This window comes from Nipponia nippon, unplaced genomic scaffold (assembly GCF_047370975.1).
Source record: "Nipponia nippon isolate SJK-2023a ecotype South Korea unplaced genomic scaffold, ASM4737097v1 scaffold_6, whole genome shotgun sequence".
In the NCBI taxonomy this organism is placed as follows: domain Eukaryota; kingdom Metazoa; phylum Chordata; class Aves; order Pelecaniformes; family Threskiornithidae; genus Nipponia; species Nipponia nippon.
In genome coordinates, this window is record NW_028262380.1 from 305,797 (window position 1) to 331,876 (window position 26,080).

General features: G+C 73.9%; 5 protein-coding genes across 5 annotated transcripts in view; 2 read left to right on the forward strand and 3 right to left on the reverse strand.

Moving 5' to 3' along the window:
* Positions 1-2,192, reverse strand: part of LOC104014139 (dedicator of cytokinesis protein 2) — an 82,331-nt gene extending 80,139 nt beyond the window's left edge. Inside the window, exons 1-2 of the mRNA XM_087738097.1 lie at positions 2,054-2,192; positions 37-120 (exon numbers count right to left, since the gene is read on the reverse strand). Coding sequence (XP_087594223.1) covers positions 37-120; positions 2,054-2,096 — 127 coding nt within the window. The 5' untranslated portion in view covers positions 2,097-2,192. The remainder of the gene's footprint in view (positions 1-36; positions 121-2,053) is intronic.
* Positions 2,193-4,490: 2,298 nt separating this feature from the next.
* Positions 4,491-12,644, forward strand: DQX1 (DEAQ-box RNA dependent ATPase 1). The gene is made up of 12 exons (XM_087736592.1): positions 4,491-4,551; positions 5,168-5,471; positions 8,136-8,329; positions 8,637-9,012; positions 9,313-9,552; positions 9,860-9,959; positions 10,153-10,311; positions 10,535-10,726; positions 10,856-10,981; positions 11,334-11,524; positions 11,610-11,800; positions 12,029-12,644. Exons 2-12 carry the CDS (start codon positions 5,190-5,192, stop codon positions 12,207-12,209), a joined length of 2,232 nt encoding a protein of 743 aa, XP_087592718.1. The 5' UTR covers positions 4,491-4,551; positions 5,168-5,189; the 3' UTR covers positions 12,210-12,644.
* Positions 12,645-14,787: 2,143 nt separating this feature from the next.
* On the forward strand, positions 14,788-17,090 carry LOC104014234 (interleukin-12 subunit beta-like). Its single transcript, XM_087736419.1, has 6 exons — positions 14,788-14,857; positions 15,360-15,581; positions 15,835-15,943; positions 16,022-16,203; positions 16,326-16,474; positions 16,929-17,090. Exons 1-6 carry the CDS (start codon positions 14,788-14,790, stop codon positions 17,088-17,090), a joined length of 894 nt encoding a protein of 297 aa, XP_087592545.1.
* Positions 17,091-18,252: 1,162 nt separating this feature from the next.
* Positions 18,253-19,400, reverse strand: LOC148051300 (alpha-internexin-like). Its single transcript, XM_087737455.1, has 3 exons — positions 19,156-19,400; positions 18,752-18,876; positions 18,253-18,686 (listed from the first exon to the last, which is right to left on the reverse strand). The coding sequence occupies exons 1-3, from the start codon at positions 19,354-19,356 to the stop codon at positions 18,635-18,637; spliced, it is 378 nt and encodes a 125-aa protein (XP_087593581.1). The 5' UTR covers positions 19,357-19,400; the 3' UTR covers positions 18,253-18,634.
* Positions 19,401-20,421: 1,021 nt separating this feature from the next.
* Positions 20,422-25,293, reverse strand: TLX2 (T cell leukemia homeobox 2). The gene is made up of 3 exons (XM_087737002.1): positions 24,525-25,293; positions 21,759-21,996; positions 20,422-21,027 (listed from the first exon to the last, which is right to left on the reverse strand). The coding sequence occupies exons 1-3, from the start codon at positions 25,291-25,293 to the stop codon at positions 20,811-20,813; spliced, it is 1,224 nt and encodes a 407-aa protein (XP_087593128.1). The 3' UTR covers positions 20,422-20,810.
* Positions 25,294-26,080: the final 787 nt, after the last annotated feature.

Sequence of the window (26,080 nt, forward strand, 5' to 3'; positions counted from 1 at the left end):
GCACGGGGCCTGGCCGGGGCTGCCGGACCCCCTTACCCTCGGAGGCCTGCAGGATGTGCACCGTCTCCCCGATCTGCAGCGGGAGGTGATGCTCGCTGGTGCGCGGGAAGTTCCACACGGCTGCAGGGAGAGAGGCCGGGAAGCCGTGAGCGGGGGTCCCTCACCCGGGTCATGCCCCACGGCCGGCCTCCCCCCACGGGGCAGAGCCAACAGGCATCGCTCAGCCCCGAGAGACGGTGCAGGGTCCCAGCCCCACACAAACAGCGTGAAACCCTCGAGCAGGCGCAGGACCAGGCTGCGGTGCGAGGCAGAGCAGGGCTGGCCGCAGCACACGAGGGTCTCCAGCCTGGCGTCCTCCCCGTCACGCCGCCTGCCACCCACACCCTGGGCGCCCGGCCCAGCTGCATGGGCCCGAGCGAGTGCCGAGCCCGGTGGTCTTGCTCCCACCGCAAGTGGCATGGAGAGGCAAGCACCAGCTCAGCCCCGGCCGGAGCAGCAGCACTGCCCTCCCGGGGCCCGCACCCAGGGACGGCGGGAGCTGACGCCGGGAGCAGCGGGGCAGCAAGGGCGACGGGGAGAACGGGGCAGCGAGGGCGGTGGGGGCGGCGGGGGGAGCAGGGCAGCAGGGAGCGGAGAGGAGCGAGGCGGTGGGAGCGCAGGAGCTCGCTGGCGGCCAGATGCTTCCTGCTGCGGCACGGGCTGCACCGGGCCAGGCTGCGGTGCTGGTCCAGGCTGCTGCTATTTCTGGTCCCCGGGGACAGTGACAGCTCTGTCTGGTGGAGGCAGCCCTGGCCTGGCCCCAGGGCCAGCTGCACCCTGCTCCAGCAGACGGTCCCCTGCAGGCGTGCCTGCACCCGGGGGTCCCTGCTGGGACGCTGCCTGTGCCCACCGCCAGCCCTGGCCAGGGCCAGCTCATACTGTGATGCCCCCAGACCCCCACCGCTCAGCGGGACCCCTTGTGCTGGCCCCGGCACACCTTGCAGCACCGGGAGCCCTGAGGTCCCACGGGACCCCTCCTGCCACCCTGCCCTCCACACGAGGACCCTGAGCCAGCCTGGACCAGCACCCAGCCCCAGCCCAGGCTCACTCCCCTCCAGCTCCGTCCCACCCCCAGGCCCCAGCCAGGCAGGGTTCCTCACAGGACGGTTAACGCCCGCCGGGCACAAGCAGGAACCGAGCCCTTGCTCCCGGTGCTGCCGGCACTGCAAGCGGAGGGCGCAGGAAACAGCCCCAGCCAGAAACGGGAAGAGACGCGAGGCTGCAAGGGTTGGCGTGGGGCATGGGGAGCGTGTGCCCACACGGGGGCTGAGGTCGGCGCAGGGACCCTGAGCTGGGAGGTGGTGCAGGGAACGGGGCTGCCCAGGGCTTTGCCATGACCGATGCAGAGGCTGGGAGCAAAGCCCCAGCTGGGACCGCGGACAAATTATAGGGGTGGCTCTGGGGTCCCCAGGCACCCCCCTGAGACCAGGTCGTATGTGAGCTAACGATCCCCGTTAACGAGCTAACCACCCCTTGGGCAGAGGGTCCCCCACTTCAGCAGCCAGGCTGAGCCTAGACCCCTAACTCAGAGGGGAGGGCCGGATCCTGTGCCAAGCCCCCTGCCCCTGTGCTCTGCCCCACAGCTCCCCATCCCCACCCAGCATCAGCCATGCTCCGCCTCTGGGTGCATGGGTGCTGCTGACATCTGCCCTGCTCGGCCCCCGTCCCCTGGGCCACCCCGTCACCAGCCCTGCAGCCCCCCGCCGCCCCCCCGTCCATTCCTGCACCCACCGGCCCACCCAGTGCCGGCATCGCAGGGACCCGGTCCCCACCTCGCACTGCTGAGCATCGCTGCCATCCCCGCCCAGCCCGGCACCACCGGCACCATTCACCCCGCAGACCCCCACCATCGCCTGCCCCTCTGCAACCCGCTGCCGCGGGGCCACCACAGCCACGGGGCACCAGCAGCATCACCCTGGCAGCGAGTCCCCCATCCGCCAGCCCCGCATCCCTCCGGCGAGCCGGGGAGCCCAGCAGGGCCCGGCGCCCGCTCAGCCCCAAAGCCTACACTCACCCACGCCATACTTCTCCTCCTTGGTGGGCAGCCACGGGGCCATGGCCGGCTGTGCCGCGGGGACCAGGGCCCTGCGCGGGGCGGCTGCTGGTTCCTCCTGCCGCGCTCCCCAGGTCACGTGTATCTCACCGGCTTGTGCAAACCCCCGCTTCCTCAACGCACAGCTGGGTGCTGCAGGGACCCACCCGACCGCCCCGCACCCCCCATGCACCGGGGCAGGGGTGGTGGGGACGGAGCCCCCGGGACCCCACCACGCCCCCCACCCAGGGGCCCAGGCTCGGGTGGGTCACTGGCCCTGCCCGCGGGGCACGATGGGGCTGCTGGCCGCGGGCAACACTGTGGCACCGCGAGCCCCTCTGGCTGAGCACCGCTGACAGAACTTGGCAGCCAGTGGGACACTGGTTCGGAGGCCGGGGCACGGAGCAAGGGCAGCCCCGGCCACCCCACGGCACGGGGAGCCGCAGGGAGCCGTGCGCTCAGGCCAGCCGCGCCGCTCCCGACCAGCACCGCTGGGACGACGCCTCTGCCTCCCCATCCCTTGGTGCACGAGGCTCGGCAGTGCAAACACCGTTGCGGTGCACGGCCGCGCCCAGGGCTTGCGGGCCAGTGCCCAGCCCTCCGCTCCCCACGGCACCAGGATGGTGAGCGAAGCAACGGTTCAGCATCAACCACTTCCTTCCTCCCGCCTGCTGCGAACCCTGGCTGCCTGGTGCCTGCGGGTCCACGGGGACGGGATGCTCGTCCCCTGGCCCTGCTCAGCCCTGAGCCAGCGCTGGGCAAGAGCGCCCCAGCCCAGGCCTTTTCCCCGCACGGCCACGCTGCCCTGGGACCCCCCGCTCCCCTGGGACCAGCTCCCGGCCGGCCCAGGCGGGGCTCCCGCAGCCGGGCTGCTGCTCTCACACTTTGAACCACTTCTCCACCGGCCCCTTCGAGGCAGCGTCAGGCTCCTTCCCTGCGCCGCCCATCTCTTCCTTGCAGGCCCCTGCCTCCCCCTGCCAGCCGGAGGCTGCACCGGGGTCACCGCTGGGTGCAGCTCCCCCACCCCACGGGTCACCCCAGGCCCCGGGGCAGACACCCCTGACCCAAAGCCCGCTCGGGGCAGCCCTCACAGACCCTTCAGCCTGCGGAAGAGATGATGGAGGCGACAGGGAGCCCCCGGGAAAGGAGCTCGGGCAGGTTTGGGTGAGCCGCCGGAGCTGGCTGAGGGGAGCTGGGCGCACAGGGGGTGGCCGGGAGGGTTTAAGGGCCCCCGAGCACAGGGGCCTCCACCCAGAGAGCTGGAGGGGATGACCCGGGATCATCACCCCTCTGCCTGGGCGTCTGCTCCCAGGGGTGGCACGGCTGGTCCCTGGCTGGGGTGGCAGTGCCCGGTGCCAGCGGAGCATGCCAGGGCAGCACGCCGCAGCCTGCGGGCGCTTGCCGCAGGGCTGTGCCAGCACTGAAGCCGGCAGCACAGAGCTTCGATGTGGGAGAGCTGGCACCCGCGGCTGAGGCGCGAGGGCGGGAGCCGCAGCAGCCGCCATCCCACGGCGGCAAAGGTCAGGGTGTGCGGCCAGCAGCCCCGCCATCGCCACGCCAGCACGGACCTGCCCGCACCGGGGCCCACGGCTCAAGGGTGGCCGAGGCTGGGTCAGAGAGATGTCCCCATGGCACACTGTGACACGGGCGTGCCGAGGCAGGGGCCGGGGGGTCTCTCTCGGAGCTGCGTGCCGGGGCCGGGAATGGCGGGTCTCTCTCGGTGCTGCAGGGGCAGAGCGGGAACCGCAGGCGGCTTCGGAGTTTCGCTCTCCGCCGCAGCCGGGTTCCCGGCCCCGCCTGCGCCGGCGGCTTCCGACGCCCAAGTCCCGGGGCCCGCGGCCGGGCTCTGCCCCGCTGCCCCACCAGGCCGGTGCCCGCTGCCCGGGCCGGGCGGCCGCGGGCCGTCTGCCGGTCTGGCAGCTCCACCTGCCGGCCCCCACCGGCGGCACGCTGGGGGCGCCCGGTGTGGGTGCAGGGTCCCGGGCCGGGGATGCCCGGCACCGGGATGCCTGGCACGGGTACGGGATGCCCGGCACCGGCACCGGGATGCCGGGGGGCTGGGGCCGCAGCCGCGCCCAGCACGGGACGCCGCGCCCGGGACTCGCAGCGGCGGGGCACCGAGCAGCCGCGGAGGAGCGCGGGGCTCCGGCAGGGCGGAGGCGAGGCCCGCGCTGCCCAGCACCGTTCCGCCCGAGACACGGACCGCGGCCGGCGCCACGGGCGCTGCCGGGGCGGGTCCCCGTCCCCCGCCCCGGGCCCGGGACGCGGGCGGCTGCTCGGTACAGCGGCGGCGGGGCCGGGCCGGGCCGGGCGCCTCCGGTCGCGTCGCCACGCAGGCAGGGCGGCGCCTAGCAACGGGCGGGGGGGCGGGGGAACGCCCCGCGGCGCTGATTGGCAGCCGCCGTCGGGGCCACGTGACGGCGCCGCGGTCACCTGACGGTCTCCCGAGGCAGGGCCCGAGGTGGCGGTGGCGCGCGCAGGTGAGCGGCGGTCGGAACGGGCCGGAGCTGGAACCGGAGCCGGAACCGGAACCGGAACCGGAGCCGCGGCTCGGGGGGCTGAGTCGGGGCACCCGGCCCCGTCCAGTCCGGTCCGGTGTGCTCCAGTCCGGTCCCGGTGCTCAGGTGCCCCGTCCTGTCCGGTCCGACCCGCCCCGGTGCCCCCCCGGCCCGGCCCGTGCCATTCAGTTCCGTCCGCCGGGACCGGCCCCGGGCTGTCCGCCCGCCCCCGAGGTGTCCGCCCTGTCCCACGCCCCCTGCGCCCCGGCCCGGTCCCCCACGCACAGCCCGGTCCGGTGCCCCGCACCCCGCTCGGTCCTGCCGGGCTCTCCCGGGGCCCGGTCTGACCCCGCTCCCTGCCCGCCCCGGTCCCTGCCTGTCCCCGCTCCCCGCGCCCAGGCCGTGTCACCCCCCTGCCTCTCCCTGTCTCTCCCTGCCCGCACCCCCCTGCCTGTCCCGGTCCCCGCAGGTTCCCCCCGCCGGGCCGGGCCGGGCCGGGCCGCTGCCAGGGCGGCGGGCGAGGGCGGGTCAGCGCCGGGCTCCTCCAGGTCCGCCGTGACCCGGCGGGCCCCGCTCCACCTCCCGCCTGCCCCCGCAGCTCCGGTGCCGGCGTCCCCGCCATGGCCGGCTGCGGGGCCCCTGGCTCCCCACCCCGGCAGAGCGGCCCTGGCTCCGTGCTGGAGGAGGAGGAGGAGGAGGACGACCCAGCCCTGGGCTGCGACGGCGACCTGGAGGTGAACCCCTACGACGGGCTGCCCTTCTCCTCCCGCTACTACGAGCTCCTGCGGCAGCGCCGGGAGCTGCCCGTCTGGACCACCAAGTACAGCTTCATGGAGCACCTGGAAGGCAACAGCGGCATCATCCTGGTGTCCGGGCCCGCCGGCACTGGCAAGAGCACCCAGGTGAGTGGGGGGCTGTGTCACGGCAGCCGGGAGCGGCCGGCCCCCCTGGGGGCTGCACGCGGCTGAGCAGGGTCACGTTGCTGCCTGGGAGCCCGGCGCAGGGCTGCGGCACCGGCTGCTCTGCCGGTGGTCTCTCCCTGCGCCCGCTGGACTCCCAGCTGTGTCCGTCCCTCCTGCTCAAACACCTGCGGTGCCGCTGTCAGCAGCAGCTGGGTCCTGCCCGAGGCCGCTGCCTTCCCCCCGGACCCGCATGCGGATCCTGCTCCCCTGCGAGCGAGCCACAGCCCCCATGGCACAGGAGCTGCCAGCCCTCGCCCCTGCCAGAGCAGCGCAGGCGGGCCCCGCGCGCTCCCCTCCTGCCAGCCCCCTGCGCGGCATTACCCTGCGTTTGCCGTGTGCTGGCAGGCCCTGGGCCGTGGCGGAGCGGGGAGGTGGGAGCCCAGGCGGCTGCGGGGCTGCAGAAGGCACGGAGATGGGACTGTGGCCGGGCAGCAGCTCCCTGACCCCACAGCAACGTCTGAGTTTGTGGGAGGGATGGAGGGAGCGACGGGACCCACAGGGCTTCGGCTCCACTGTGGTACCTGGGAGCATGCCGCTGCGGTGAGCCCGGCATGGGGCAGGGCGAGCGCAGAGCCAGGCAGTCGTGTGCCGGCATGTGCCGGGGCAGGCGCTGAGGCTCCGGGCAAAGCCTCGGCACGAGCCAGGAAGTTCTGCCACGGCGGCCCCGGGAGCGGCTGCCACAGCGGCGCAGGGCATCGGGCGGGCGCAGGGAGGGGGAAACAATGTCTCCTTGGAGCCGAGTCCGGGTACCCGGAGCGGCGGCGGGCATGGGCGGTCGGGCTGGACTGTGGTGGGTCTGGGGTGCCAGGATCCCGCCTGCCCACCCCGGGGAGCTGATCCCGTCTGACAGCCCCTGCCACGGCACCTGGAGACATCGTCACGCAGACTTTGACCAGGGGAGGGATCACCTGGAAGCTGTGGGGGCAGCCATGGCCTCTGCGGCGCCGCACGCGGGCTGGGTCACCACTTGGCAGCTGCCGGCCTCTGGGGCTAGCAGGGTGTTGGCAGTGGGCTCAGGGCCGCTTGCCCAAACCACCTCCCTGGGGTGTGTCCCCGCTGCAGCGCGGGCCTGGGTTCAGCCTGTGGCACCAGCTGAACTGCAGGGTGCCAGATTTGGGGAATAAAGCCCTTGTGCAGGCCCTGGCCTGCTCTGGCCCCAGGGCCGGGCTGCTTTTGGGTGCAGGCACCCTGCCTACGGTCCCTGCGGGGCCCTGGGACCACCGTGTCCTGAGCAGGCCAGGGGACGCAGCTCGACCCACGTGGAGCATCTGATCCTGCACGTTGGTGCAGCAGCACCCCTCAGACGCGGTGTTTCCACCCAAAGTGGGAAGAGCCGACACACAAGCCGGGTCCCTTCACCTTCGTGGTGGCCGAGGGCTGTCTGCACCCTGTGCCGCCGCCCTCGCCCGTCTTTGCAGGCAGCAAGGCGGCAGAAGGGGGGGTGCAGAGCTGAGCATGGAGACACGACCGAGCGTGGCCAATCTGTGGGGCGGCTGTGGGGCCGGGTGGAGGAACAGAGCAGGCTGCACGCCCGCCCATGGTCACTGCCGGGCATGCAGATGGCCCGTGTGCTCCTGCCCGGCGGTGAGCTGGGCTCACTGGAGGCAGCCCCTGGGCAGGACTCTGCCTGCCGGTGGCCCCGGGTGCTGGGCAGACACAGGGACGCAGGCCCGAGGGGGGTGAGTGAGGCAGGCAGGCGTGTTAGGAGCAGTTAAACAGCAGATTTCTGGTCCCCCGTGCCCAAAGGACATCTGCGCGGCCTCGGGAACGTCCCGTGCCGCCTGGCCGGGTGCTTGGGCAGCAGCTACTCCCTGGCGCTTCCTTCCCCTTCTCTCACCGTGGGGTTTCCTGGGGTAGTGTGTGATCCCTCTGGCCCCATACGAGGACGATTGAGCCCCTGCCCCGCTGCAAGGTCTGGGTCTCGGGACGTAGCCAGTGACCACTGCTCTGTGCTGAACCTGGACCAGGGGACCTGCCCAGCCTTCCCCAGGGAGGAGCAGGGGGCCAGTTAGAATAGAGCGGGATGGCTCCAGTCAGAAGGGACCTGCAGCCATCACCTGGTCCAACTGCCTCACCACCCCAGGGCTGGCCAGAAGTTAAAGCACGTTATTAAGGGCATTGTCCAAATGCCTCTTAAGCCCTGGCAGGCGTGACCTGGAGGCACTGCTCTGCCTGAGCTGGCAGCTCTGGCGAAGGCGGTGCAGCACGTACCCCCCTGCCCTGTTTCTCCTGGGGAGGTGGAGGCAGAGAGGACTGTTGTCCCGTGTCCTCAATGCCAGAGCCAGGGCCGTGATGTCCCATAGCGAGGCAGAAAGCTGCAGGCATGCGGCACTGAGGCTGTGGGGCTCGTGTCACAGGTTGCTGGGGCTCAGAAGCGACGGTACCAGGGGAGGGAAGGTCCCGCCTGGGCTGTTGAGTGGTTCAGTACGGCCTCTGGCCCTGGAGGTCCTGCAGCTGGATCTCTGGGGGTGCTGTGGGGAGGGTCCCTCTGCCCTTCTGGGGGGGCACAGCAGGCGCCACTCCATGACAGTGAGGGGAATGTCCTGGTGCTCCTGGCCAGGGCCACGCTGTCCCCAGGCCCTGACCTGCGTTCTGGTCCTGCAGATCCCACAGTGGTGCGCGGAGTACGCCCTCTCCCTGCAGTTCGCCCACGGCCTGGTGGCCTGCACCCAGCCCCACAGCCTGGCCGCCCTCAGCCTCTCCCTGCGCGTGGCGGATGAGATGGACCTGAACCTGGGCCACGAGGTCGGCTACTGCGTCCCCCACGAGGACTGCTGCACCACCGAGACCATCCTCAGGTACGGGGACGGGGGGGCCCCCGCGGGCTGCCTGTGCCGCGAGCGCCTGTCGCACCGCGCTCTGATCCCGCTGAGCTCTCCAGTGGCAGCGTAATCTCCTAATCCAGCCTGGCCTCATTGCGGGGAGTGACGAAGTGGGCTGCTGGCTGGCTGGGCCCTCCCAGGGCTGCCGTGGGGGCTCCTGCCGGCGGGGAGGGGGCAAGGCGTGCTCCCCCAGGGCTGGGCGCAGGGACGCCCGCAGGGGTGCAGCCCGCAGTGCCAGGGGTCCCCGCGGCCACCCCAGGCTGACAGTGCCGGACCGTGGCAGGTACTGCTCGGACGAGATGCTGCTGCGGGAGATGACGTCGGACCCGCTGCTGCGGCAGTACGGGGTGGTGGTGCTGGACGAGGCGCAGGAGCGGACGGTGCCCACCGACGTGCTGCTGGGGCTGCTGAAGGACGTGCTGCGCCAGCGCCCCGCGCTGAAGGTGGTGGTGGTGACCTCGCCAGCCATGGAGGAGCGGCTCCGCGCCTTCTGCGGGGACCCCCCCGTGGTGCGGGTGCCGGGGCGGGGGCCCCCTCCCCAGCTGCTCTACAGGGACCCGCTGGCCCGCGGCCGCATTGCAGCTGCCTGCCAGGCTGTGCTGGACATCCACCGGCGGCAGGAGCCCGGCCACATTCTGCTCTTCCTGGCCAGTGAGGAGGTGGGCTGCAGGCACCCACGGCTTGGCTCCTGGGGGACTTGCTGCGCCATGAGGCAGGGGGGAATGGGGATGGGGAAAGGTTTGGGGGATCCCTCTCAGCTGTGTGCAGGGAGCCCTGAGGACAGCGGGGGCTGCTGGGGATTAAACTGCGAGAGCTGGGGCTCCTCTCTGGGGGACAGCGGGCACCGTGTGGGACCCGGGGCTTTTAGCCCCAGGGCATGGTGCAGCGCCCCGTCCCAGGGACAGGGCCGCTCCAGGCATTGGCGGGCATCACTCCTGTCCCCCCATCCCTCCCTGCAGGAGATCGCCGAGTGCTGCGGCGCCATCCAGACCGAGGCCGTGGCGCTGAACCCGGGGCTGGGCCCGCTGCTGGTCCTGCCCCTGCACCCCGGTGTGGGCCGCGCGGCGCAGAAGGTGTACGAGGCGCTGGAGGAGAGCAGCCGAGAAAGGCGGGTGATCGTCACCCACTGGCTTGCGGACTCGTCCTTCTCTCTGGGCACCGTGCGCTTTGTCATCGACTCGGGGCTGGAGCTGCGCAACGTGAGTGTGTGCCAGCGCGGGCCGGGGAGCCGAGCGGCGGCGAGCAGGGGGGCCTGGCTCTGCTCAGGGGCGCAGCCGACGGTGCGGGCGGTGGCGAGTCTGGGGAGGGAGCGGCGGGGCCGCGGCGGTCTGCGTTGTCTGCTCGGCCTGGGCTCTGCGTGATGCCCCAGGCTGGGGGATGCTGTGCGGGGCACGGGACCCTCCCCAGGGAGGCGGCAGTGGCGGCACTGCACCGGCAGGGTGGAGGGACCTTTGGAGAAGGCGGGGGCTCGTCTGCGGGTGTCCCTTCTCACAGCCTCGCCTGCAGGTCTACAACCCCCGCATCCGGGCGGAGTCCCAGGTGCTGCGGCCCATCAGCAAGAGCCAGGCAGAGTCGCGCATGCAGCGAGCCGCAGGCAGCCCCCCAGGTGAGAGCCCCTGCCTGGGCGTCCCCCGAATGTGCCTCCAGTGGGACGGGGCTGTTGTCCCACTCCGCTGGGGCCCCAGGCAGCCCATGGCCCAGCACGCTTCCCTGCCTGCCCGCCCGCCTGCCTGCGCTTGCTGCCCTGTCCCCGGGCTCTGTCCCTCCCACCGTCATGGCTCACAGCCCCTCTCCCGCAGGCACCTGCCTACGCCTCTACTCGGAGGCCTTCTATGAGCAGCGCCTGCCCCCCAGCCCCGCACCCCACGTCAGCGAGACCAGCCTCAGCCGCCTCGTGCTGCTGCTGAAGCGCCTGGACATCGCCGACATGGGACAGTGCGACTTCCTCGACCGGCCAGGTACTGCCCGCGGGGCGTGGAGGGACCAGGCACGGCGTGGGGGGAGCCTGAGCGGAGGGGCATAGTAGGGGTGGCTGTGCGGGAGGAGCTGGAGGCTGGCCATGGCCGTGGCCATCACTGCAGCCCAGGTTGTCTCTGGAGAGGGGCTGGAGGGTCCCACGGGCGCAGGAGGAGGATGGGCGGGGCTGCCTGGTCCTGGCAGCCGGCTGACATCCTGCCCCAGCCCCCGAGTCGCTGATGCAAGCACTGGAGGACCTGGACTACCTGGCTGCCCTGGACGATGATGGGAACCTGTCGGAGGTGGGGATCATCATGTCGGAGTTTCCCCTGGACCCCCAGCTGGCCAAGGCGCTCATTGCCTCCTGCGAGTTCGATTGTGTGGAGGAGATGGTCAGCCTGGCCGCCATGCTCACAGGTACCGTGCCGAGGGGCTCAGAGCCCGCTCTGCGGCTGGCGCGCGGCCCGGTGCAGCCCCCAGAGAGCCCGCGCTGGCAGGGGTGGTGCTGGGGGGCACGTGGTGACCTTCCCTCCGTGCCACCCCCAGCTTCCCCCTGCTTTGTGCCCCCTTCCACGCACCTGGAGGAGGCCGTGACCATGCGCCGGCGGGCCCTGCTCCACCCGGACGGAGACCACTTCACCCTCATCAACATCTTCAACGCCTTCCAGCAGCGTGAGTGCCGGGCAGGGGCTGAACTGCTGGCGGGCGGCACACCCCGCGGGCGTCCCACAGCTCTCGCGTGTCCCCTGCTTCTTCCGGGAGCGAGCACTGCAGCCACATTGTCATGGCCCCATCCAGGTGCCCTAGCCTGGCTGCGAGGTGTCCCAGCTCCAACCTGGGAGCCGCACGCTCTGTCCGCACACGGTCCCTGTCCCCGCTGCCTTGAGGGGATGCGGTCTGCGGGAGCAGCAGTGCCTGGTTTTGTGGCCCGTGAGCCCCCAGCCCAGCCAGGCCACCCGCTTCCGCGTGGGGTCTCTGCTCGTCCAGCCCTGTCCCCGCAGTGCTGACGCTGCTCTCCCCGCAGACAACGCGGACGAGGGCTGGTGCCGCAAGCACGCAGTGAGCGGGGAGGCGCTGCGGCTGGCGGGCATCGTGCGGGCGGAGCTGCTGGAGGTGATGCAGCGCATCGAGCTGCCCGTCTCGCCCCCCGCCTTCGGCACCGACGCCAACGTGCTCAACATCCAGAGAGCGCTCATCTCCGGCTACTTCCTCAAGGTGGGCCGGGGGGCCGCGAGGGGCCTGGCCGCGGGGCGGGGGGTTGTGCCAGCCAGCCCCCCTCCCCTCCCGCTCTGTACCCCAGGTGGCCCGGGACATCGACGGCTCTGGCAACTATGTGATGCTGACGCACAAGCACGTGGCCCACCTGCCCCCCGCCTGCTGCTACCTGCTGCGGCAGCCCCCCCAGCGCCTGCCGCCCTGGGTCCTCTACCACGAGTTCACCATCTCGCAGGACAACTGCCTCCGTGTGGTCTCGGAGATCCAGCCCCAAATGTGAGGACCTCGGGGATGGGGAGGAATGGGTCGTGCCCGGGCTGCGTCCGTGCATGGCTCTGGATCTGGTGCTGGCCTGGGAGCACAGCAGAGCCTTGGGGCACGATGCCTGGCCTGGGTGTCCTCTCCTGGGGGTGGGGGGGACTGTCCCCATGTCAGGGAGCGAGGCAGCTGCTCCAGGGAGGCCCCCGGGGCCGGCTGTCCCTCCTTGACCCCCTGTCCCCGCAGGCTGGTGGAGCTGGCACCCCAGTACTACCTGAGCAACCTGCCGCCCAGCGAGAGCCGCGACCTGCTGATGGAGCTGCGGGAGAAGGTGGTGGCCGTGGAGGACGTGCCGGCGGTGCCGGAGCCACTAGGAGAAGCATCCGGCAGGGAGGATGAGGAGAGGGAAGTCTGTGTGCTGCAGTGAGCTGGAGGCACCGGAGCCCCTGCCTCGGGGCCGCCTGGGCTTGGCTTGTGAGCACCAGGGAGAGGAGAGCCCTGGGGAGGTCGTGCTGCTGCCGGGGCCGACCCGATCCCCAGGGAGGCACAGGCAGAGCCTGCCACTACCACGGATCTGCACCATGGTCGTGGTGCCAGCGGCCACGGGACCGGCCCCCAGCATCTCCCCTGGGGACAGAGCCCGGTTCGGGGGAGCGCTGGCCCTGGGCCTGGGGAGTCGTGCAGGCCTTCCCCGCCCGGGCTCGTTCACCTCGTGTTTCCCCGGGGGCTGCTGCGGGGCTGGGGCCACTGCGGGGCTGGGGCCACCGGCCCTGCCTGTCGCGCTCCCCCGCGCCCGGGGGAGCAGCGCCCGGGGCGGAGGGGCCGCTTGCGGGTCTCTCCTGTATAAAGTTTTGTGACCTTTGCTCCTGGCCTCGCGTCTGTGATTGTAGCCAAGGAGGGCTCACGCCGCAGAGGGGTCTGGCGAGGGTGGGCTCCGTCCCACCTCAGGGTCCTGCCTGCAGCGGGGTGAGGGCTCCCCCAGCCGCCGCGCCCCTGCGGGGCAGCTCCGCACCCCTGCAGCCTCCCCTCTCCCGGGGGGGTTTCTGAACATGAGGCATCCCTGGTCTTGCTCACCTCCCGCCTCCGGTTCTGGGTAGCATGCCGCTGCTCCCGGCCACACGGACGCGCCGAGGGGCAGCCCTGGCCTTTGCGCCGGGTCTTCCCCTCCGTGGTCGCGCGCTCTTCTGCAGAAGCAGAGAGGAAGCTGCGGCCGGCGCGGGGGTGGGCAGCAGCCGGGGTGGGCAGCCAGCTCCTGCTCCCCCTAGGACGGGACAGGGCACGGGCGCTCCTCTGGGACGAGGTGCCCCCCACCCCGGGGTCCCCCTTCCTGCCTTGGGGTCCCCTCCAGCGTTCCAGCAAGTTCTCTCGTGGCTCCCTGGCACCGTGGCCAAGGGCTGAGCTGCGGGGGGCCGGGGGTTCCAGCGCGGGTGCTGTGCTCCAGCCCCTGCCCAGGGTGGACCCCTTGGCATGGGCATGGGGCTGCTTCATCCCCGTAGCTGAGTCCCCGGTCTCCCTCCTTCCCCCCCTCCTCGCCGCCTGCGCGTGGGGTCTCCACTGTTCCCAGGAAGGCGCCCGGAGGCTCCGCTGCCCGGTCCCCACCGCAGCGCCTCGAAGGTTGGGCAGAAAGGTGAGGGCCGGGCCTTCCCACAGCCTCCGCGGAGCCCGAACTTCCCCCTTCGCTTTCTAGGAACCCCAGAAAGTACGTGAGCGGGAGCGGTGGCGCGCAGCCCATGCCTCCCCAGCCTCCCTGCCCCGGGGCTGCCTGCCCCCGCCGTGGGGGGCTGCCCCGTCCCCTCTCCCTGGGCTGGGGCTGCAGGCGGCGGGGGCCGGTGCCCGGCGCAGGGCCGTGCCTTGCCGGGCTGAGGGGAGGCAGCCGTGCCGCGGAGCAGGGCCGGTGCTGGCGGGGATGGCCAAGGGGAGGCTGTGGCTGCCTCTGCCCCGCGTCCCGTCCCAGCACAGCACGCCGCGGGACAAGCGGCCGGGGCAGCTGCGTGGCCCTGGGAGGGGGGGGAAGGGGGGAGACAGCCCTGCCTGGCGGGGTGCAGCACCCTGAGCCTCTGCAGGGACCCGCTCCTCTCCTCGGGGACCCACCGCAGCCCAACCGGCCGGGACCAAGCACCATGCCTGCCCCTCTCCGGGCCCCCAGGGCAGGCACTGCTGGACCCCGGTGGTCCCTTCCCCACACTCAACCCCTGCTCCTCCCACAGCAGGGGGCTGCGGGTGCTCCGTGCGGCACACGGTGATGTGTGAGCCCTCGGCTGCTCCTGGGGCCCAGGACCGCTCGCGGGAGCTGGGAGCACCCGGGACTCCCAGCAGTTCCCGGGAGGGGACCTGCCCTCACCACCCTGGCGGTGCCCACGGCCGGGGCAGGCCAGTGGGTCCCCAGTGCACCCCAGCCTGGGAAGTACCCACGGTGAGTCCCAGCGAGGCTGGGCCGGGTGGGTTGGGGGCTGAGCACGGTCCTGGCTCGCAGCTCCACCCAGCGCAGCTTTCTCCTCTTCTGAGAACTGTGATGTTTCTGTGGTTTGGCTTCACCTTGGGGCAACTCCGCGGGGTCCCAGCTCAGTATATATCCAGCCACTCGCCAGCCCCCAGCCCATGCTGAGCTCACCGGAGCAGCGCGCACCACAGCGGCGAGGTAGGCACAGCACGGGGTGCTGCCGGGGGCACTCGCGCTGCGGCCCCGGGAGGGTTTGGGCACCGGGGAGCCCCGGGAAGGCGCTGCTCCAGGCGGGCACCGCAGCCCCCTGCCCGGGGGGCACCAAGGGGCTGCGGTAGGAAGGGTCGGGGTGTCGCATCGGCTGCCGGCCCTGTGCGGGGCTCCCCCCTGCCGCACCGCTCCCCCTCCTGCCTGACCCTGCTGCCGTCCCAGGGCCGAGGGCTCTGCCCTTGCTGATCCTGCTGGCTGCATCCCCTTCTCCTCGGGTACGGCCGGTCCCCTCCCCGCCACCGGCCTGCCTTCCCCTTCCCTTTCCTTTCCCCTACTGCTGCCCTTCCCCTCCCAGATGCTGGTGCTGGTGGGGCTGGTGCTGTGCCTCGCTCCTGCGGACGCCCTGACTGCCTTCCCCCCAAAGTGTGAGTCCTGCCCCCCTGGGCACAGGGGGCCTCGGAGGGGAGACACCCCGGGGTGGGGGGCTGCGGGACCCACGCAGCAGCCGGAGGGAGCAGGAAGCGCCCACGTCCCGCATCCTTCTGATACAGGGCGACGTGAGCCTGGGCTGGGGCAGCGCTTCTGGTAGGGTGGGGGGTTAAAAGATGGGCATGAGAGCGATTGTGGGGGGCACAGACACGGGGTGAGGGAGCAGGGGGATGGATGTGGGGTGAGGGAGCAGGGTGGGGATAGACATGGGGTGAGGGAGCAGGGGGACAGATGTGGGGTGATGGGGCAGAGTGGGGATGGATGTGAGGGGATGGGGCAGGGGGGATGGACGTGGGGCGCAGGAGCAGGGCAGGGACCTTGGGAAGGATGGATGTGGTGTGTCGGGACGAGGGGGCACCCAGCCCCATCGTGGTGTGGGGGACGGGCTGCCCACACCACAGCCCATCTCTGACCCCAGTCGCTGCCTCCTGTCTCCAGTTCAGGTGGGGAAACTGAACGGGGATGTGGTGGTGAAATGCAACACCTCGGAGCAGCAAGTGACCTGGACGCAGAACGGGGAGCTGGAGCCCATGGCCGAGCTTGTGGCTGAGGGACAGACTCTCACCATCCTTGGCTTGGACCTGCCGGCCGCGGGCAACTACAGCTGCTGGGCCGGCACCGTCCTGCTGGACACCACCTACGTGGTGGTCAGCGGCACCTGTACGTGGGGCTGGGCATGCAGGGCTGGCACGGCCAGAGCTGAGGGAGCGGGGGGATGAGGGGCGATGGGGGGGGATGCAGGGCGTTGGGGGCAGGCTGGGGACCAGGAGATGCTTGTGCATCTGCAGACGTTCGTGCCCAGCCCGTGGGGCTGGGGGGACGCACCGGGCCGGGGAGAGCCCAGCCGTACGGGGAGGGGGCACCGCTCCCGGCCCCGTGCAGCCCCTGAGCCGTCGCCCCTCGGCCCTGCCAGGCAAGGAGGGGATGAACGTCTCCTGCCAGGCTGCGTCCTACCGCGGTTCCTTCCACTGCTCCTGGACCGGCCCCGACTCTGCCGTCTTCCGCGCCCGCCTCACACGCAGGTGGGTGCCCCCGGGACCCCCTCAGCCCGGCTCCAGCCCCGTGGCCGCCCAGCCCTCACGCCTGCCTCCCCCCAGCAGCGACGGCTCCTTGGGCGAGTGGGTGCCAGTCGCCAGCCACCACAGCCAGTTCAGCGCCAACTTCACGGACCCTTCCTTCTGCCCGTTCGCCGAGGAGCTGCACCCGCTGCAGCTGCAGCTGGAGGGGCTCTCGGACAACTCCTACCTCAACTTCTCCACTCAGTTCTTCATCCACGACATTGGTGAGCTCAGACCAGCAGCAGCGGGGCCCAGGGGCCATCCTTGGGGTGCTGGGAGCCCTGTGCGAGGGCTCGGCTCCGGGCTGGGCAGCACCGCCCCGTGCTGAGCCCTGCTCTGCCCGCAGTGCGGCCTGACCCGCCGCAGGACCTGACCGTGCAGCGGCGAGGGCAGCAGCTCCACCTGGCCTGGGCCCCCCCGGCCTCCTGGCCGCTCCCCAAGTCCTACTTCGCCCTGCTCTACCGGCTGCAGTACGAGTTCCACAACGGCACCCAGGTAACGGCGGGATGCCTGTGCCCAGCCTGCCCGGGCACGTGCTGACCCGTGTCCTCGCTCTGCTGCGCCCACCCTGCCCTGCGCCCGCCCTGCCCCTGCCCCAGCCCCAGCCCGGGCTCTTCCCTCTGCCCAGGGCCGCCGTCGGGAACAGGGATGTGCCGGGGGCTCAGCAATGGCCCCCTCCCCACTACACTGCTTCTCTCCTTGGGGCGGTAAATTGTCACTCCTGGCTGTCGTCTCTGCTTCCCCCTGCCAGCGCTGCCCATGCAAGGCAGCGTCGCTGCCGGGGTTGAGGAGGTGCCGGTGTCTCCCACTCCCGAGCCCCCAGCGCCGAGCGCTGCGCCTGCCCTGTCCCACCTTCCCCGCAGCCTCGCCGCCAGCGGCGCCTGTGCCGGCGGCCCCCCGCCCCGGTGCCGGGGTGCTCCCCGAGGCCACCACCTGCCCCGCTTTGCAGGTTGACAAGTACGTGGAGGGCGCAGAGGAGACGCGGCTGCAGGAGCGCGCGCAGCGGGTGCGCATCAGCTGCCAGGACCCCTACGCCAACTCCGCCTGGAGCCCCTGGAGCGCCTGGCAGGACGTCGATGCAGCCCAGCAGCGCTGGCTCCCAGCGCCCTGACCCCGGCACGGACCCCCCTTCCCCCTCGCACCCGTCCCCTGCCCCGCCGCTCCTCTGTGCCCACAGGGACGCCCAGGGCTGGGGGCACCCCCGGTGCGGCAGCCGTAGGGACCCAACACCGGCCTTCCCATTCTCTTGTATGGTTTGGAAGAGACTTTTTACCTCTGTTAAAGAACTGGGCTTGGCTTTACTACGACAAATCTCCGTCAGTCTTTGTGTGAGGTGGGGGGTGCTGGGCCCCTGGCCCCCAGCCTCTGCAGGCTCCAGCTGGGCACAGCACAGGCAGGGCTCCTGCCTGCCCTGTCCTTCTGCTCCAGGTGCCCGGACGGGCCCCTGCCCCACGGCGGGTCACAGGCCTGTGCAAGGCCCTCGCTGCCCCACAGCTCGCTGCGGGGCCCCGGCTCCCTGCCAGCGCAGGGTTCGGCCCGTGGGGTCCTTACGTACGGCTGAAAGCAGGCATGTAACACACGTGTGTGCACACGCGCTCCAGCCCAGCCGGGGACAGCCCCGCTCAGCGGCCGTACCCAGCCCTGGACCGGCTGGGGGGTCCCCACAGCCCTGCCCAACCCCCTGCCAGGGCACGCAGGCACCCTGGGCCCCCTATTCCTCATCAACCCCCCCAGATCTGCCTTCTTCCCGGGGGCTGCAGGGGGGCAACGTCCCCAGCCCCAGGGGCCGCCCCCCAGCGGGGATGTGCTGCCCTACACCGAGGGGGCATGCCCTGGGGGCAGGACCCCGGCCCCACATCCCAGGGTGCAGGATCCCGGCCTGACCCCGGGAGCGCTGGTCCTGGGGTAGGACACGGCCACAGCCACAGCGCGGGGGGCCGTGCGGGGGGCCAGGGACCACCCGCCAGCACTGGGGGGCTCAGCTCCCACTGGGGCACAGGCCCCTCCACCACGCGTGCGTGGCCAGGAGCCCACGACGTGCCCCACCTGGCATCCCCGTGGGGTGCCCAGCCTGGGGGCGAAGGGCTGCGGCCAGCCGGGCAGGAGCCGAGACCCCGCAGCCAGGCAGCCCCGGCGGGACCTGGCCCCGGCACCCAGGCTCCCGAGGAGCCGCCCTGAGCCCCGGCTCTGCCGCAGACCCCGAGAGCGCAGCGGGGTGCCCCGGCGCGGGGCCCGGCCGGGGGACGCTGCCCCACCACCACGGAGGGGCCGGCTCGGGTAATGCCACGGGGCTTTATTGAGGTGCTTCCGCGCGGGCCGGGGCCGGGACCCCAGCCCCGCTGCTGCTCCGCAGAGGCTGGTGAGAGTGTGCGGCCCTGTGGGCGCTGCCCTCCTGGGGGGCCGGGGCCTCCCGGGGCGGGGGTCTGGGGAGCCCGGGGAGCCGGGGGTCCCGGGAGTCCAGGGGGCCCATGGCACGGGGGACAGGACGGGGGCTCCGGGAGTCCAGAGGCGTCCAGAAGGTCCGGGGGTCCCACGGCCCCGGGCGCCCGGGGGCGGAGGTCCCGAGGCGCGGGCGAGCGGGGGCTCAAGGGACCCCGAGGCGCAGAAGTCCGGGGTCTGGGGGCGCGGGGTCCCGCAGCGGGGCCGGGGGTCCCGTCAGGGCGCGGCCAGGCAGCCCAGGCGCAGCTCTTCGCCCTCCAGCATCTCCCTGCAAGAGACAGGCCCGGGCTGAGCCCCGCGCCGCGCCCGCCCCGCCCGCCCCCCCCCGCGTACCGGTACGCGGCGATCTCCGCCTCCAGCGCCATCCGCAGCCGCAGCAGCGCCGGGTACTCCCGCAGGCACCGGGCCATCTCCGCCTCCGCCTCGCCGATCTCCCGCTCCAGCTCCGCCACCCGCTCCTGCCGGCCGGGCCGTCAGCAACGCCCGGGACCCCCGGCCCGCCCCGCACGGATCCCCCTCCCCAGCCCCGCCTGAAGCCCCCTCCCCAGCCCCACCCGGGCCCCCGCCCCGCACACGTCCCCCTCCCCAGTCCCCTCCAGACCCCCGCCCCGCACGGACCCCCCGGCCCTGACCCGACCCCGCCCCGCACGGACCCCCTCCCCACCTGAACCCCCTCCCCTCCCCACCCCGGCCCCCGTCCTCCCTCGCCCCCCGACCCCGCCGCCGCCGCCCCGCACCTGGTACTTGGCCAGCTCCCCGCTCCGCCGGTCCCGCAGCCCCTCCAGCTGCCGGTGCAGGGCACCCACGGCCCCCCGCAGCGCTTCCACCTCGGCGGCGCGGGTGCGCAGCAGCCTCCGGTACCCGGCAGCCTCGGCACGGGCCCGCAGCACCGCCTGGCCGCCGCACCGGGACGGTGGCCAGCCCTCGGCCGTGCTCATCCCGGCGGCTCTGCGGCGGCGCAGCAGCGGTTCCACCCCCCCCCCCCCCCGCCGCCGGTAAAACGGGGCCGCGTCACGGAACCGCAGCCAATCCCGCCGCCGGGGAACGGGCACCGGTTGCCCGCCTCCTCCCGGTAGCAACGGAGGGGGGGGGGGGGGCCGGCAGGAGCCTGCCCCCGCCCGCAGCCCAACGGGCTGCGGGCGAGGGGCAGGCTCCTGCTGGCCCCCGGGCAAGCTGCTGCAGCACCATGGACAGCAGCAGCGTAGGGGTCAAGGTCAAGTTTAGGGTCAGGGTCATGGCTACTGCCCCCCCCCTCCCCTCCATCATCAACCAGGGACCCCGGTGGGAGCTGGCCCGGGTGGGGGGGTCCCGGTGACCGGGCACCACGTTGGCAGAGCCCGGCTGGGGCTGGAGCGGGGCTGAGGGCACCGGAGCAGGGGAGGGGGTCCCCAGCCGAGGCCGGGGACACTCGGGGGTCACCAAGGTAAGGGGGGGGGGGCAGACATTTGCTGGAGGAGGGGGGGTTCGGCCCGCAGCGGACCCCTCTGCCTCCCCACGAGTGCGCTGTGGGTCACGCCTGAAGGGGGTCCTGGGAGCCAGCGGCTGGGGGGCAGGGGCGAGGGCAGCCCTGCTCGGGGGGCTGGTGCAATCCTTGGGCAGGCAGGGGCACCCCCAGTTCATCGCGGGGTGCTGCGGGGGCACGTCCAGGCCCGGGGCCGCAGGGAGACGGTAAACCAGCAGGGCAGACAAGCCCAAGTCCGTCAGTCTGTCCCAACAGTGGGGGTCCGGGGGCTGCGGGGCCGGCTCCTTGTCCAGCCAGGGGGCTGCAGCTGGAAGCCGGCTGGCAAACTCCGGCGGGGATAAGGCAAGTGTGTGCGGGTGGTGCAGACCCCACGGCGGCTGCCAGGGAGGGTGGGGGGGGCTCCCAGCACCAGGAATGGGGGGGGTCCACCCCACGCCCCGCTCGGCTGGCCCTGGGTGGGCTGGGGGCTGCAGCCACCCCGGGGGAGCAGGCCTGGCGCGGCCAGGAGAGCCGCTGATGGGTGGGCAGCAGGTCCTGAGCAGGGACCACCCGAGGAGCTGCCCCCGGAGCGGGGGGCCCTGGGGAGGGGGGGCTGGACGTGCAGAGGCCCGCGGGGTGTGGGGGCCCAGCCCTGGGCTCCCCGGGGGCTCCGGGCAAGGGGCTGCCCACAGCGGTGCTCCAGGCAGGGGTCGGCAGAGCTTTGAGTCCGACCGCAGGGGCACGTCCGCCCACCTGGAGCCGTGGGGTGGCCGAGGGGGGCCCGAGGGGGCTGGCTTGTGGCGGGGAGGGGGCTGCCGATGGGGGGGCTGCCGATGGGGGGGCTCCTGGGAAGCAGCAGCCCCCTCCCTGCCGCGGAGCAGAGGTGCTGGGCTCAGACCCCGCTGGGCTCCCACCGCCGCCTCCCGGCACGTCCACAGCTCCCCAGGGACCTCACACCACGGAGGCCACCCCTGAGACGGACGTCACCTTGTTGTCCTCAGCCCAGGGCTGCAGGTTCTGCAGGGCGTAGAGGGAGGAGTTGTGCATGCAGAGCGGGTCCTGGGGCAGCGGCTGGCTCAGGCTCTTCTGGAAGGCCTCCTGCTGCAGGTGCAGCATCAGGCGGTTGGCCTGCTGGCGCTCCGCCTCGCGCTCCTCCGCCGTCTGCCTCCTGCCAGCACACACGCCCGTCCGGCACTGCCCCGCTGCTGCCTGCAGCCCGTCCCGCTGCCAGCATCGCTGTGTGCCCGTGCAGCGATGCCCCACAGCCTTCACCCCACAGCCTACCCTGCTGCCTGCACCGCTGTGTGCCGGCGCGGCAATGCCCTGCAGCCCCTGCCCTGCAGCCCCGTCCCTCTGCACTGCTGTGTGCCGGCGCGGCAATGCCCTGCAGCCTCTGCCCTGCAGCCCCTGCCCTTTGCACTGCTGCGTGCCGGCACAGCAATGCCCCACAGCCTCTGCCCCGCAGCCCCATCCCTCTCAGCACCGCTCTGCACTGGTCTGGCAATGCCCTGCAGCCTCTGCCCTGCTGCCAGCACTGCTGTGTGCCGGTGTGGCACTGCCCCACAGCCTCCACCCCACAGCCCTGACCCTCTCTCGGCACCCCTGTGCACTGATGCAGCAACGCCCTGTCGCCTCTGCCCGCAGCCCATCCTGCTGCCGGCACTGCCGTGCTCCAGTGCAGCAATGCCCCACAGCCCCTGCCCTGCCGCCCGTCCCTCCCTCGGCACCACCGTGCCTCACCCGGCCGGACACAGGGGATGCAGCGGGGATGGGCACCCCACTTCGCCCGGCCCAGCCTCTCCCGGGGGGCACAGCCGCGGTGGGGGGTGGCTGCCGGAGGGAGGCAGGGGGTCGGAGCTGCAGAGGCTGCGGCGGCCGCCCCGGGGCCGGCCCCGTTACCTCCACTTGGTGCGGCGGTTCTGGAACCAGGTCTTGACTTGGGCGTCCGTCATCTTGAGGGCCTTGGCCAGGGTGGCGCGCTCGGCCGAGGCCAGGTACTTCTGGCGGTGGAAGCGCTTCTCCAGCTCGCAGATCTGCACCCGGCTGAAGGAGGTGCGTGGCTTCTTCCGCTTGGGAGGCGTGCGGTTCTGGTAGGGGTGCCCGATCCGCCGGGTCGCCGCGAAGGGCGACAGCGCGGCTGCGGGCAGAGCGGGGGTGAGGGGCTGCTCAGGGGAGCCACGGGCAGAGCACCCTGCCCATCGCTGCTGCTGCGCGGGCAGGGGCCGGGCAGAGCCCCTGCTGAGGGCAGGGCAGGAGCAGGCACAGCCGGGGAGCCTGGGGGGGATGCTCGGATGCTGGGGGCCAGGGAGCCCCGGGGGGGCCACCAGCGCTGTCTGGCAGAGAGGAGGGGAGGAGGAGACCCCGAGTCGTCCCCACCCGCTCCCACAGCCCAGGGGCGCGCAGGGCAGCTCAAGACGTGGCGGGAGGGCCCATCCCCGTCACCACAGCCGGATCGCTCCCCCAGCCCGGCGGGTGGGGACCAGGACCGGGACTGGCGGGGAGGCTGGGCAGGCCCCAGTCCCAGGGCCGGCGTGGGGCCGGCGAGGCTCCCGGCAGCACAAACCCACCCTTCCCCTCGCGCCGAGCCCTGCCGCAGCCCCAGAGGAGCCTCCATGGTGCTGCCGGGGCTTCCCAGCCCTCCCGGGGAGGGGACAGGGCCCCAGAAGCCACCAGGAGGTGGCTGACATCTCCCTCCAGCAGCGTCGGAGCAATGGGGGCCGGGCAAGGGGCTGTCCTTGCACGGCCAGGCTGTAAGCCGGGGACGGCGAGGCCGGTGTGCCGCATCCCAGCCCTGGACACGGCCAGAGCCACGGGGAGTGTGAGGGCAGCGAAGGGGTATGGAGGAAGGCGAGAGCTCAGCCGGGGCGCAGCACCCAGCTCCCGCTCCTCTCCTGCTCTGCCGGCGGCTCACGGCTGAGCCATGGCCCCACGGCCCTCGCCATCGCCGGCACCGCATGGGCAGGGCTGCACATGGCCGGGCCCATGGGGCTGCCACGGGGCCCCAGCACCCCGTGCCTGCGGGGGCAGACCCACGGCAGCCCCAGGGACAGCCTGGCGCCCAGCAGACCCTCTCCGTGAGGCCGGACCCTCCCTCCCGCCATCACCCAGGCAGACAGCGCGGGCAGGAGGCCAGCCTGCCCGCCGGCGGGGGCGGACGCGGTTGACGCAGGTGGAGCCGCGCAGTCGGGGGGACGGAGGCCCTTGCGCCCCCGCCCCGCGCAGGGCGGCCCCTCGCCGGGAATAGATGCCGACAGCCTGCAGACCACCCCAAGGCTGGCGGCGCTGAGTGATGGCCGCGGCTGGGAGACCCCGTGCCGGGGAGGGGCCGCCTCGTCCACCCGCCACTGGCGCCAGGCAGGAGACGGGGACGTCACCTGCCGCCCCTGCGCGGGGACGGTGCTTCGTCACCGCCGGGATGGCGGGGTGGGCCAGGAGGCGAACCCGGCTCTGCTGGCGCCTGGGCTGGGCCCCCGCCACCCCCGGCCTCCCGCCCCGCATGGCCCCAGCAGCCCCCATAGCCAGCGCTCGGCCCCCGGCCCTGCGCAGCCCCCGGCCTCGTCTCCGCATGGAGCCGTGCGCTGCGGACGTGGCAGCGCCGCCATCTTGGGAAAGAGCCGAGCTGAGCCGAGCCAGGCCAGAGCTCCCCGGCACCTGTGTGCGCCTGGCGCGCAGCCCCCGCACCCAGCACCCCAACCGCGGCACCCCGCACCTTCTCTGGGGTGCAGCGATCAGCATCCTCGCCCCAGCACTGGGTGCTCCAGCCCCCACAACAAGCGCTCAGCCCCCGGCCCCGTCGGCAGCACCGGGACCCCGCACTGCCTCCCCGACGCCTGCATTGCCACCCGTCCTCCCCGGCCCCGGCACGCACCAGCCCCAGCCTCTCCCACGGCACCGGCACCTCGTGCCCGGCGCCCAGCCCCGCACGGGTGGGTCTGAGCCCCGCCACAGCCCCCCCGCCTGCCCCTCCCCGGGGCGCAGGGGACGGGGGTGCAGGGGACGGGGGCGCAGGGGACGGGGGCGCAGGGGACGGGGGCGCAGGGGGACAGGGGCGCAGGGGGACAGGGGCGCAGGGGGACAGGGGTGCAGGGGGATGGGGATGCAGAGGACGGGGGCGCCTGCTCCCCAGCCCAGGCGGGTTTTGCCCTGCAGCCCCACGGCGGGTCCCCGCACCCTGCTCCCGACACAGCCGCTGCACCGCAGCCCCGGGCAGCCTCCCCGTTACGGGTGGGACAGAGCCAGCACCCGCTGCCCCCGGGCCCAGGGAAGGCACCGGACACGGAGCAGAGCCCGGGGCTGGAGTACGGCGCGGCCCCTCGGAGCCGGACCCCGGCCCGGCCCCTGCCCGGAGCCGCCAGGAGCCGGAGCGGGACTGCGGCGGAGCCGCCGGTGGCTGTGCCGGCCCCGAGCCGCTCTCGGCGGGCCCCGACGGCGGCCGCTTCCCGCGGCGGTGGGAGCCCGGCCCGGGGCACGGCGGCGCCCGGCGGAGCGGAGCGGGGCGGGCGGCGGGCGAGGACCCCGCGCTGCGGGAAGCGGCGGAGCGCACGGCCCCCGGCCCACCGCGGCCGGGCCCCGCCGACGGAGCGGCCGGAGCCACCGGAGCGGCCGGAGCTGCCGGAGCCGTCGGGAGCCGTCGGGAGCCGTCGGCAGGCGGCCCGCGGCGCTCACCTGAGAGCCGGTCCTTGGCGATGCGGCGCGTCGTCTCCATCCAGGGGAAGGTGAGCCCCGAGAGCCCGGGCACCGGCGGCGGCGCGGCGGGCGGCGCGGCGGGCGCGGGCCGGTGCGCCGGGACGCGGATGACCCCGGCGGGCGGCGCGGCGGGCGCGGGGGTCACGTTGACGCTCACGTTCATGCTCATGTTGAGGTTGTAGGAGCCGAGCGAGCAGGCGGGGCCGTAGCCGCCGCCGTAGAGCCCGTAGTCGGGCTCCCCCGCCGCCCGGGCCGGCCCCGCTCCGCCGCCCGCGGGCTCGGGGCCGCCGAGGATCTGGTCGATGCCGAAGCTGATGGGCTCGTGGGGCGGGGGGCCCTGGCCGCCGCCCTCCCGCGCCAGCGCCGCCGCCTCCATCGCCCGGCCGCGCTCAGAGCCGGCGGGGCGCGGGCATGGCCGGGGGGCGGCGGGGGGCGGCGGCGGCGGGAGCGGGGGCGCCTGGCTCGGGGCGGCCGCCGCGGGCCCGGGGCAGGGCCGGGGGCGGCGGCGGGCTCGGGGGCAGGCTCCGGGGCAGCGGCCGGGTGCGGGGCAGCGGCCGGGTGCGGGGCATGGCCCGCGGCTGCTGGCGGCCCCGGCGCGGGAGCGCGGGTGCGCGGCGGGCCCCGGCGGCGCGCGCTTTTCTGCCCCGCTCCATCTGGACCTGCCAAAATCCCGGCCGCCCGCGCCCTGATTGGCGGCCGCGCCCCGTGATTGACAGCCCCGCGCCCCGGGGGGCGGGGGCTCGCGCATCCCGGGGCCACGCCCCGCCACCGGGCCTCTCCCCCCCCCCCTCCCGCCGCGGCCCCGGGCCCCCGCCCCGCCGGGGCTCCCGCTCCCGCTCCGGCTCCGCCGCGGCCCCGGGGCGGCCGGCCCGGCCCGTCGGGCCCCGAGCGCTCGGCGCCACGCCCGGCCCCGGGACGCCCCCCGGCCCCGCCGCGCCCCGGCCCGGTTCCCCGCCGCCCCGGCAGCCGCCGGACGTCCCCCGGCTCGCGGCAACGGAGGGTCGGCGCGGGGCCCGGCGGAGCCGCCGCGATACCGGCGCCTCTCCGCGCCCCGGCCCCGCCCGCGGCCCCGTCGGAGGCTCCGGTGGCGTCGGGGCGCCCAGCGCGCCGGGGCCGGGGCCGCCGCTCGCCCGCCCGAGGCGGAGCCGGGGACGCCCCGTCCTCCCGGGCGCAGGCGGCTGCGCGTCCCGGGGCGCACGGAGCGGGGCCCGGCCCCGGCGCCGTTATCCCGGGGCGCACGGACCGGCACCACGCCCGCCGCTGCCGGGGCGCGCAGGCTTCGTTCCCCGGAGCCGCCGCTCTCCGGGCGCACCGAGCCCGCCCACCGCGGAGCGAACGGACCCCGCGCCGTCCCCGGAGCCGCCGCTCCCGGGGCACGGACCCGGGGCTCGCCCCGAGCCGCCGCTCCCGGGCGGACCGCGGTTCCCCCGAGCCGCCGTTGCCGGTAGCGCGGACCCCAGTTCCCAGGAACCCGCCGTTCCCGGGACACCGACCCCAGTTGCGCCGAGCCGCCGCTCCCGGGTCGTGGATGCCGT

Bases quoted from the DNA above. Each gene is read 5' to 3' on its own strand.
- DQX1 (XM_087736592.1), top strand. From the start codon at position 5,190: ATGGCCGGCTGCGGGGCCCCTGGCTCCCCACCCCGGCAGAGCGGCCCT. The intron at 8,330-8,636 runs GTACGGGGACGG...GGACCGTGGCAG, and splicing joins ACCACCGAGACCATCCTCAG to GTACTGCTCGGACGAGATGC. The intron at 9,960-10,152 runs GTGAGAGCCCCT...CCTCTCCCGCAG, and splicing joins AGCCGCAGGCAGCCCCCCAG to GCACCTGCCTACGCCTCTAC.
- LOC104014234 (XM_087736419.1), top strand. From the start codon at position 14,788: ATGCTGGTGCTGGTGGGGCTGGTGCTGTGCCTCGCTCCTGCGGACGCC. The intron at 15,944-16,021 runs GTGGGTGCCCCC...TCCCCCCAGCAG, and splicing joins CGCGCCCGCCTCACACGCAG to CGACGGCTCCTTGGGCGAGT. The intron at 16,204-16,325 runs GTGAGCTCAGAC...CTCTGCCCGCAG, and splicing joins GTTCTTCATCCACGACATTG to TGCGGCCTGACCCGCCGCAG.
- LOC148051300 (XM_087737455.1), bottom strand. From the start codon at position 19,356: ATGAGCACGGCCGAGGGCTGGCCACCGTCCCGGTGCGGCGGCCAGGCG. The intron at 18,877-19,155 runs GTGCGGGGCGGC...CCCGGCCGGCAG, and splicing joins GGGAGCTGGCCAAGTACCAG to GAGCGGGTGGCGGAGCTGGA. The intron at 18,687-18,751 runs GTACGCGGGGGG...TGTCTCTTGCAG, and splicing joins GCGGAGATCGCCGCGTACCG to GGAGATGCTGGAGGGCGAAG.
- TLX2 (XM_087737002.1), bottom strand. From the start codon at position 25,293: ATGCGCGAGCCCCCGCCCCCCGGGGCGCGGGGCTGTCAATCACGGGGC. The intron at 21,997-24,524 runs GTGAGCGCCGCG...CTCTGCCCGCAG, and splicing joins CGCCAAGGACCGGCTCTCAG to CCGCGCTGTCGCCCTTCGCG. The intron at 21,028-21,758 runs GTAACGGGGCCG...GTGTGCTGGCAG, and splicing joins AACCGCCGCACCAAGTGGAG to GAGGCAGACGGCGGAGGAGC.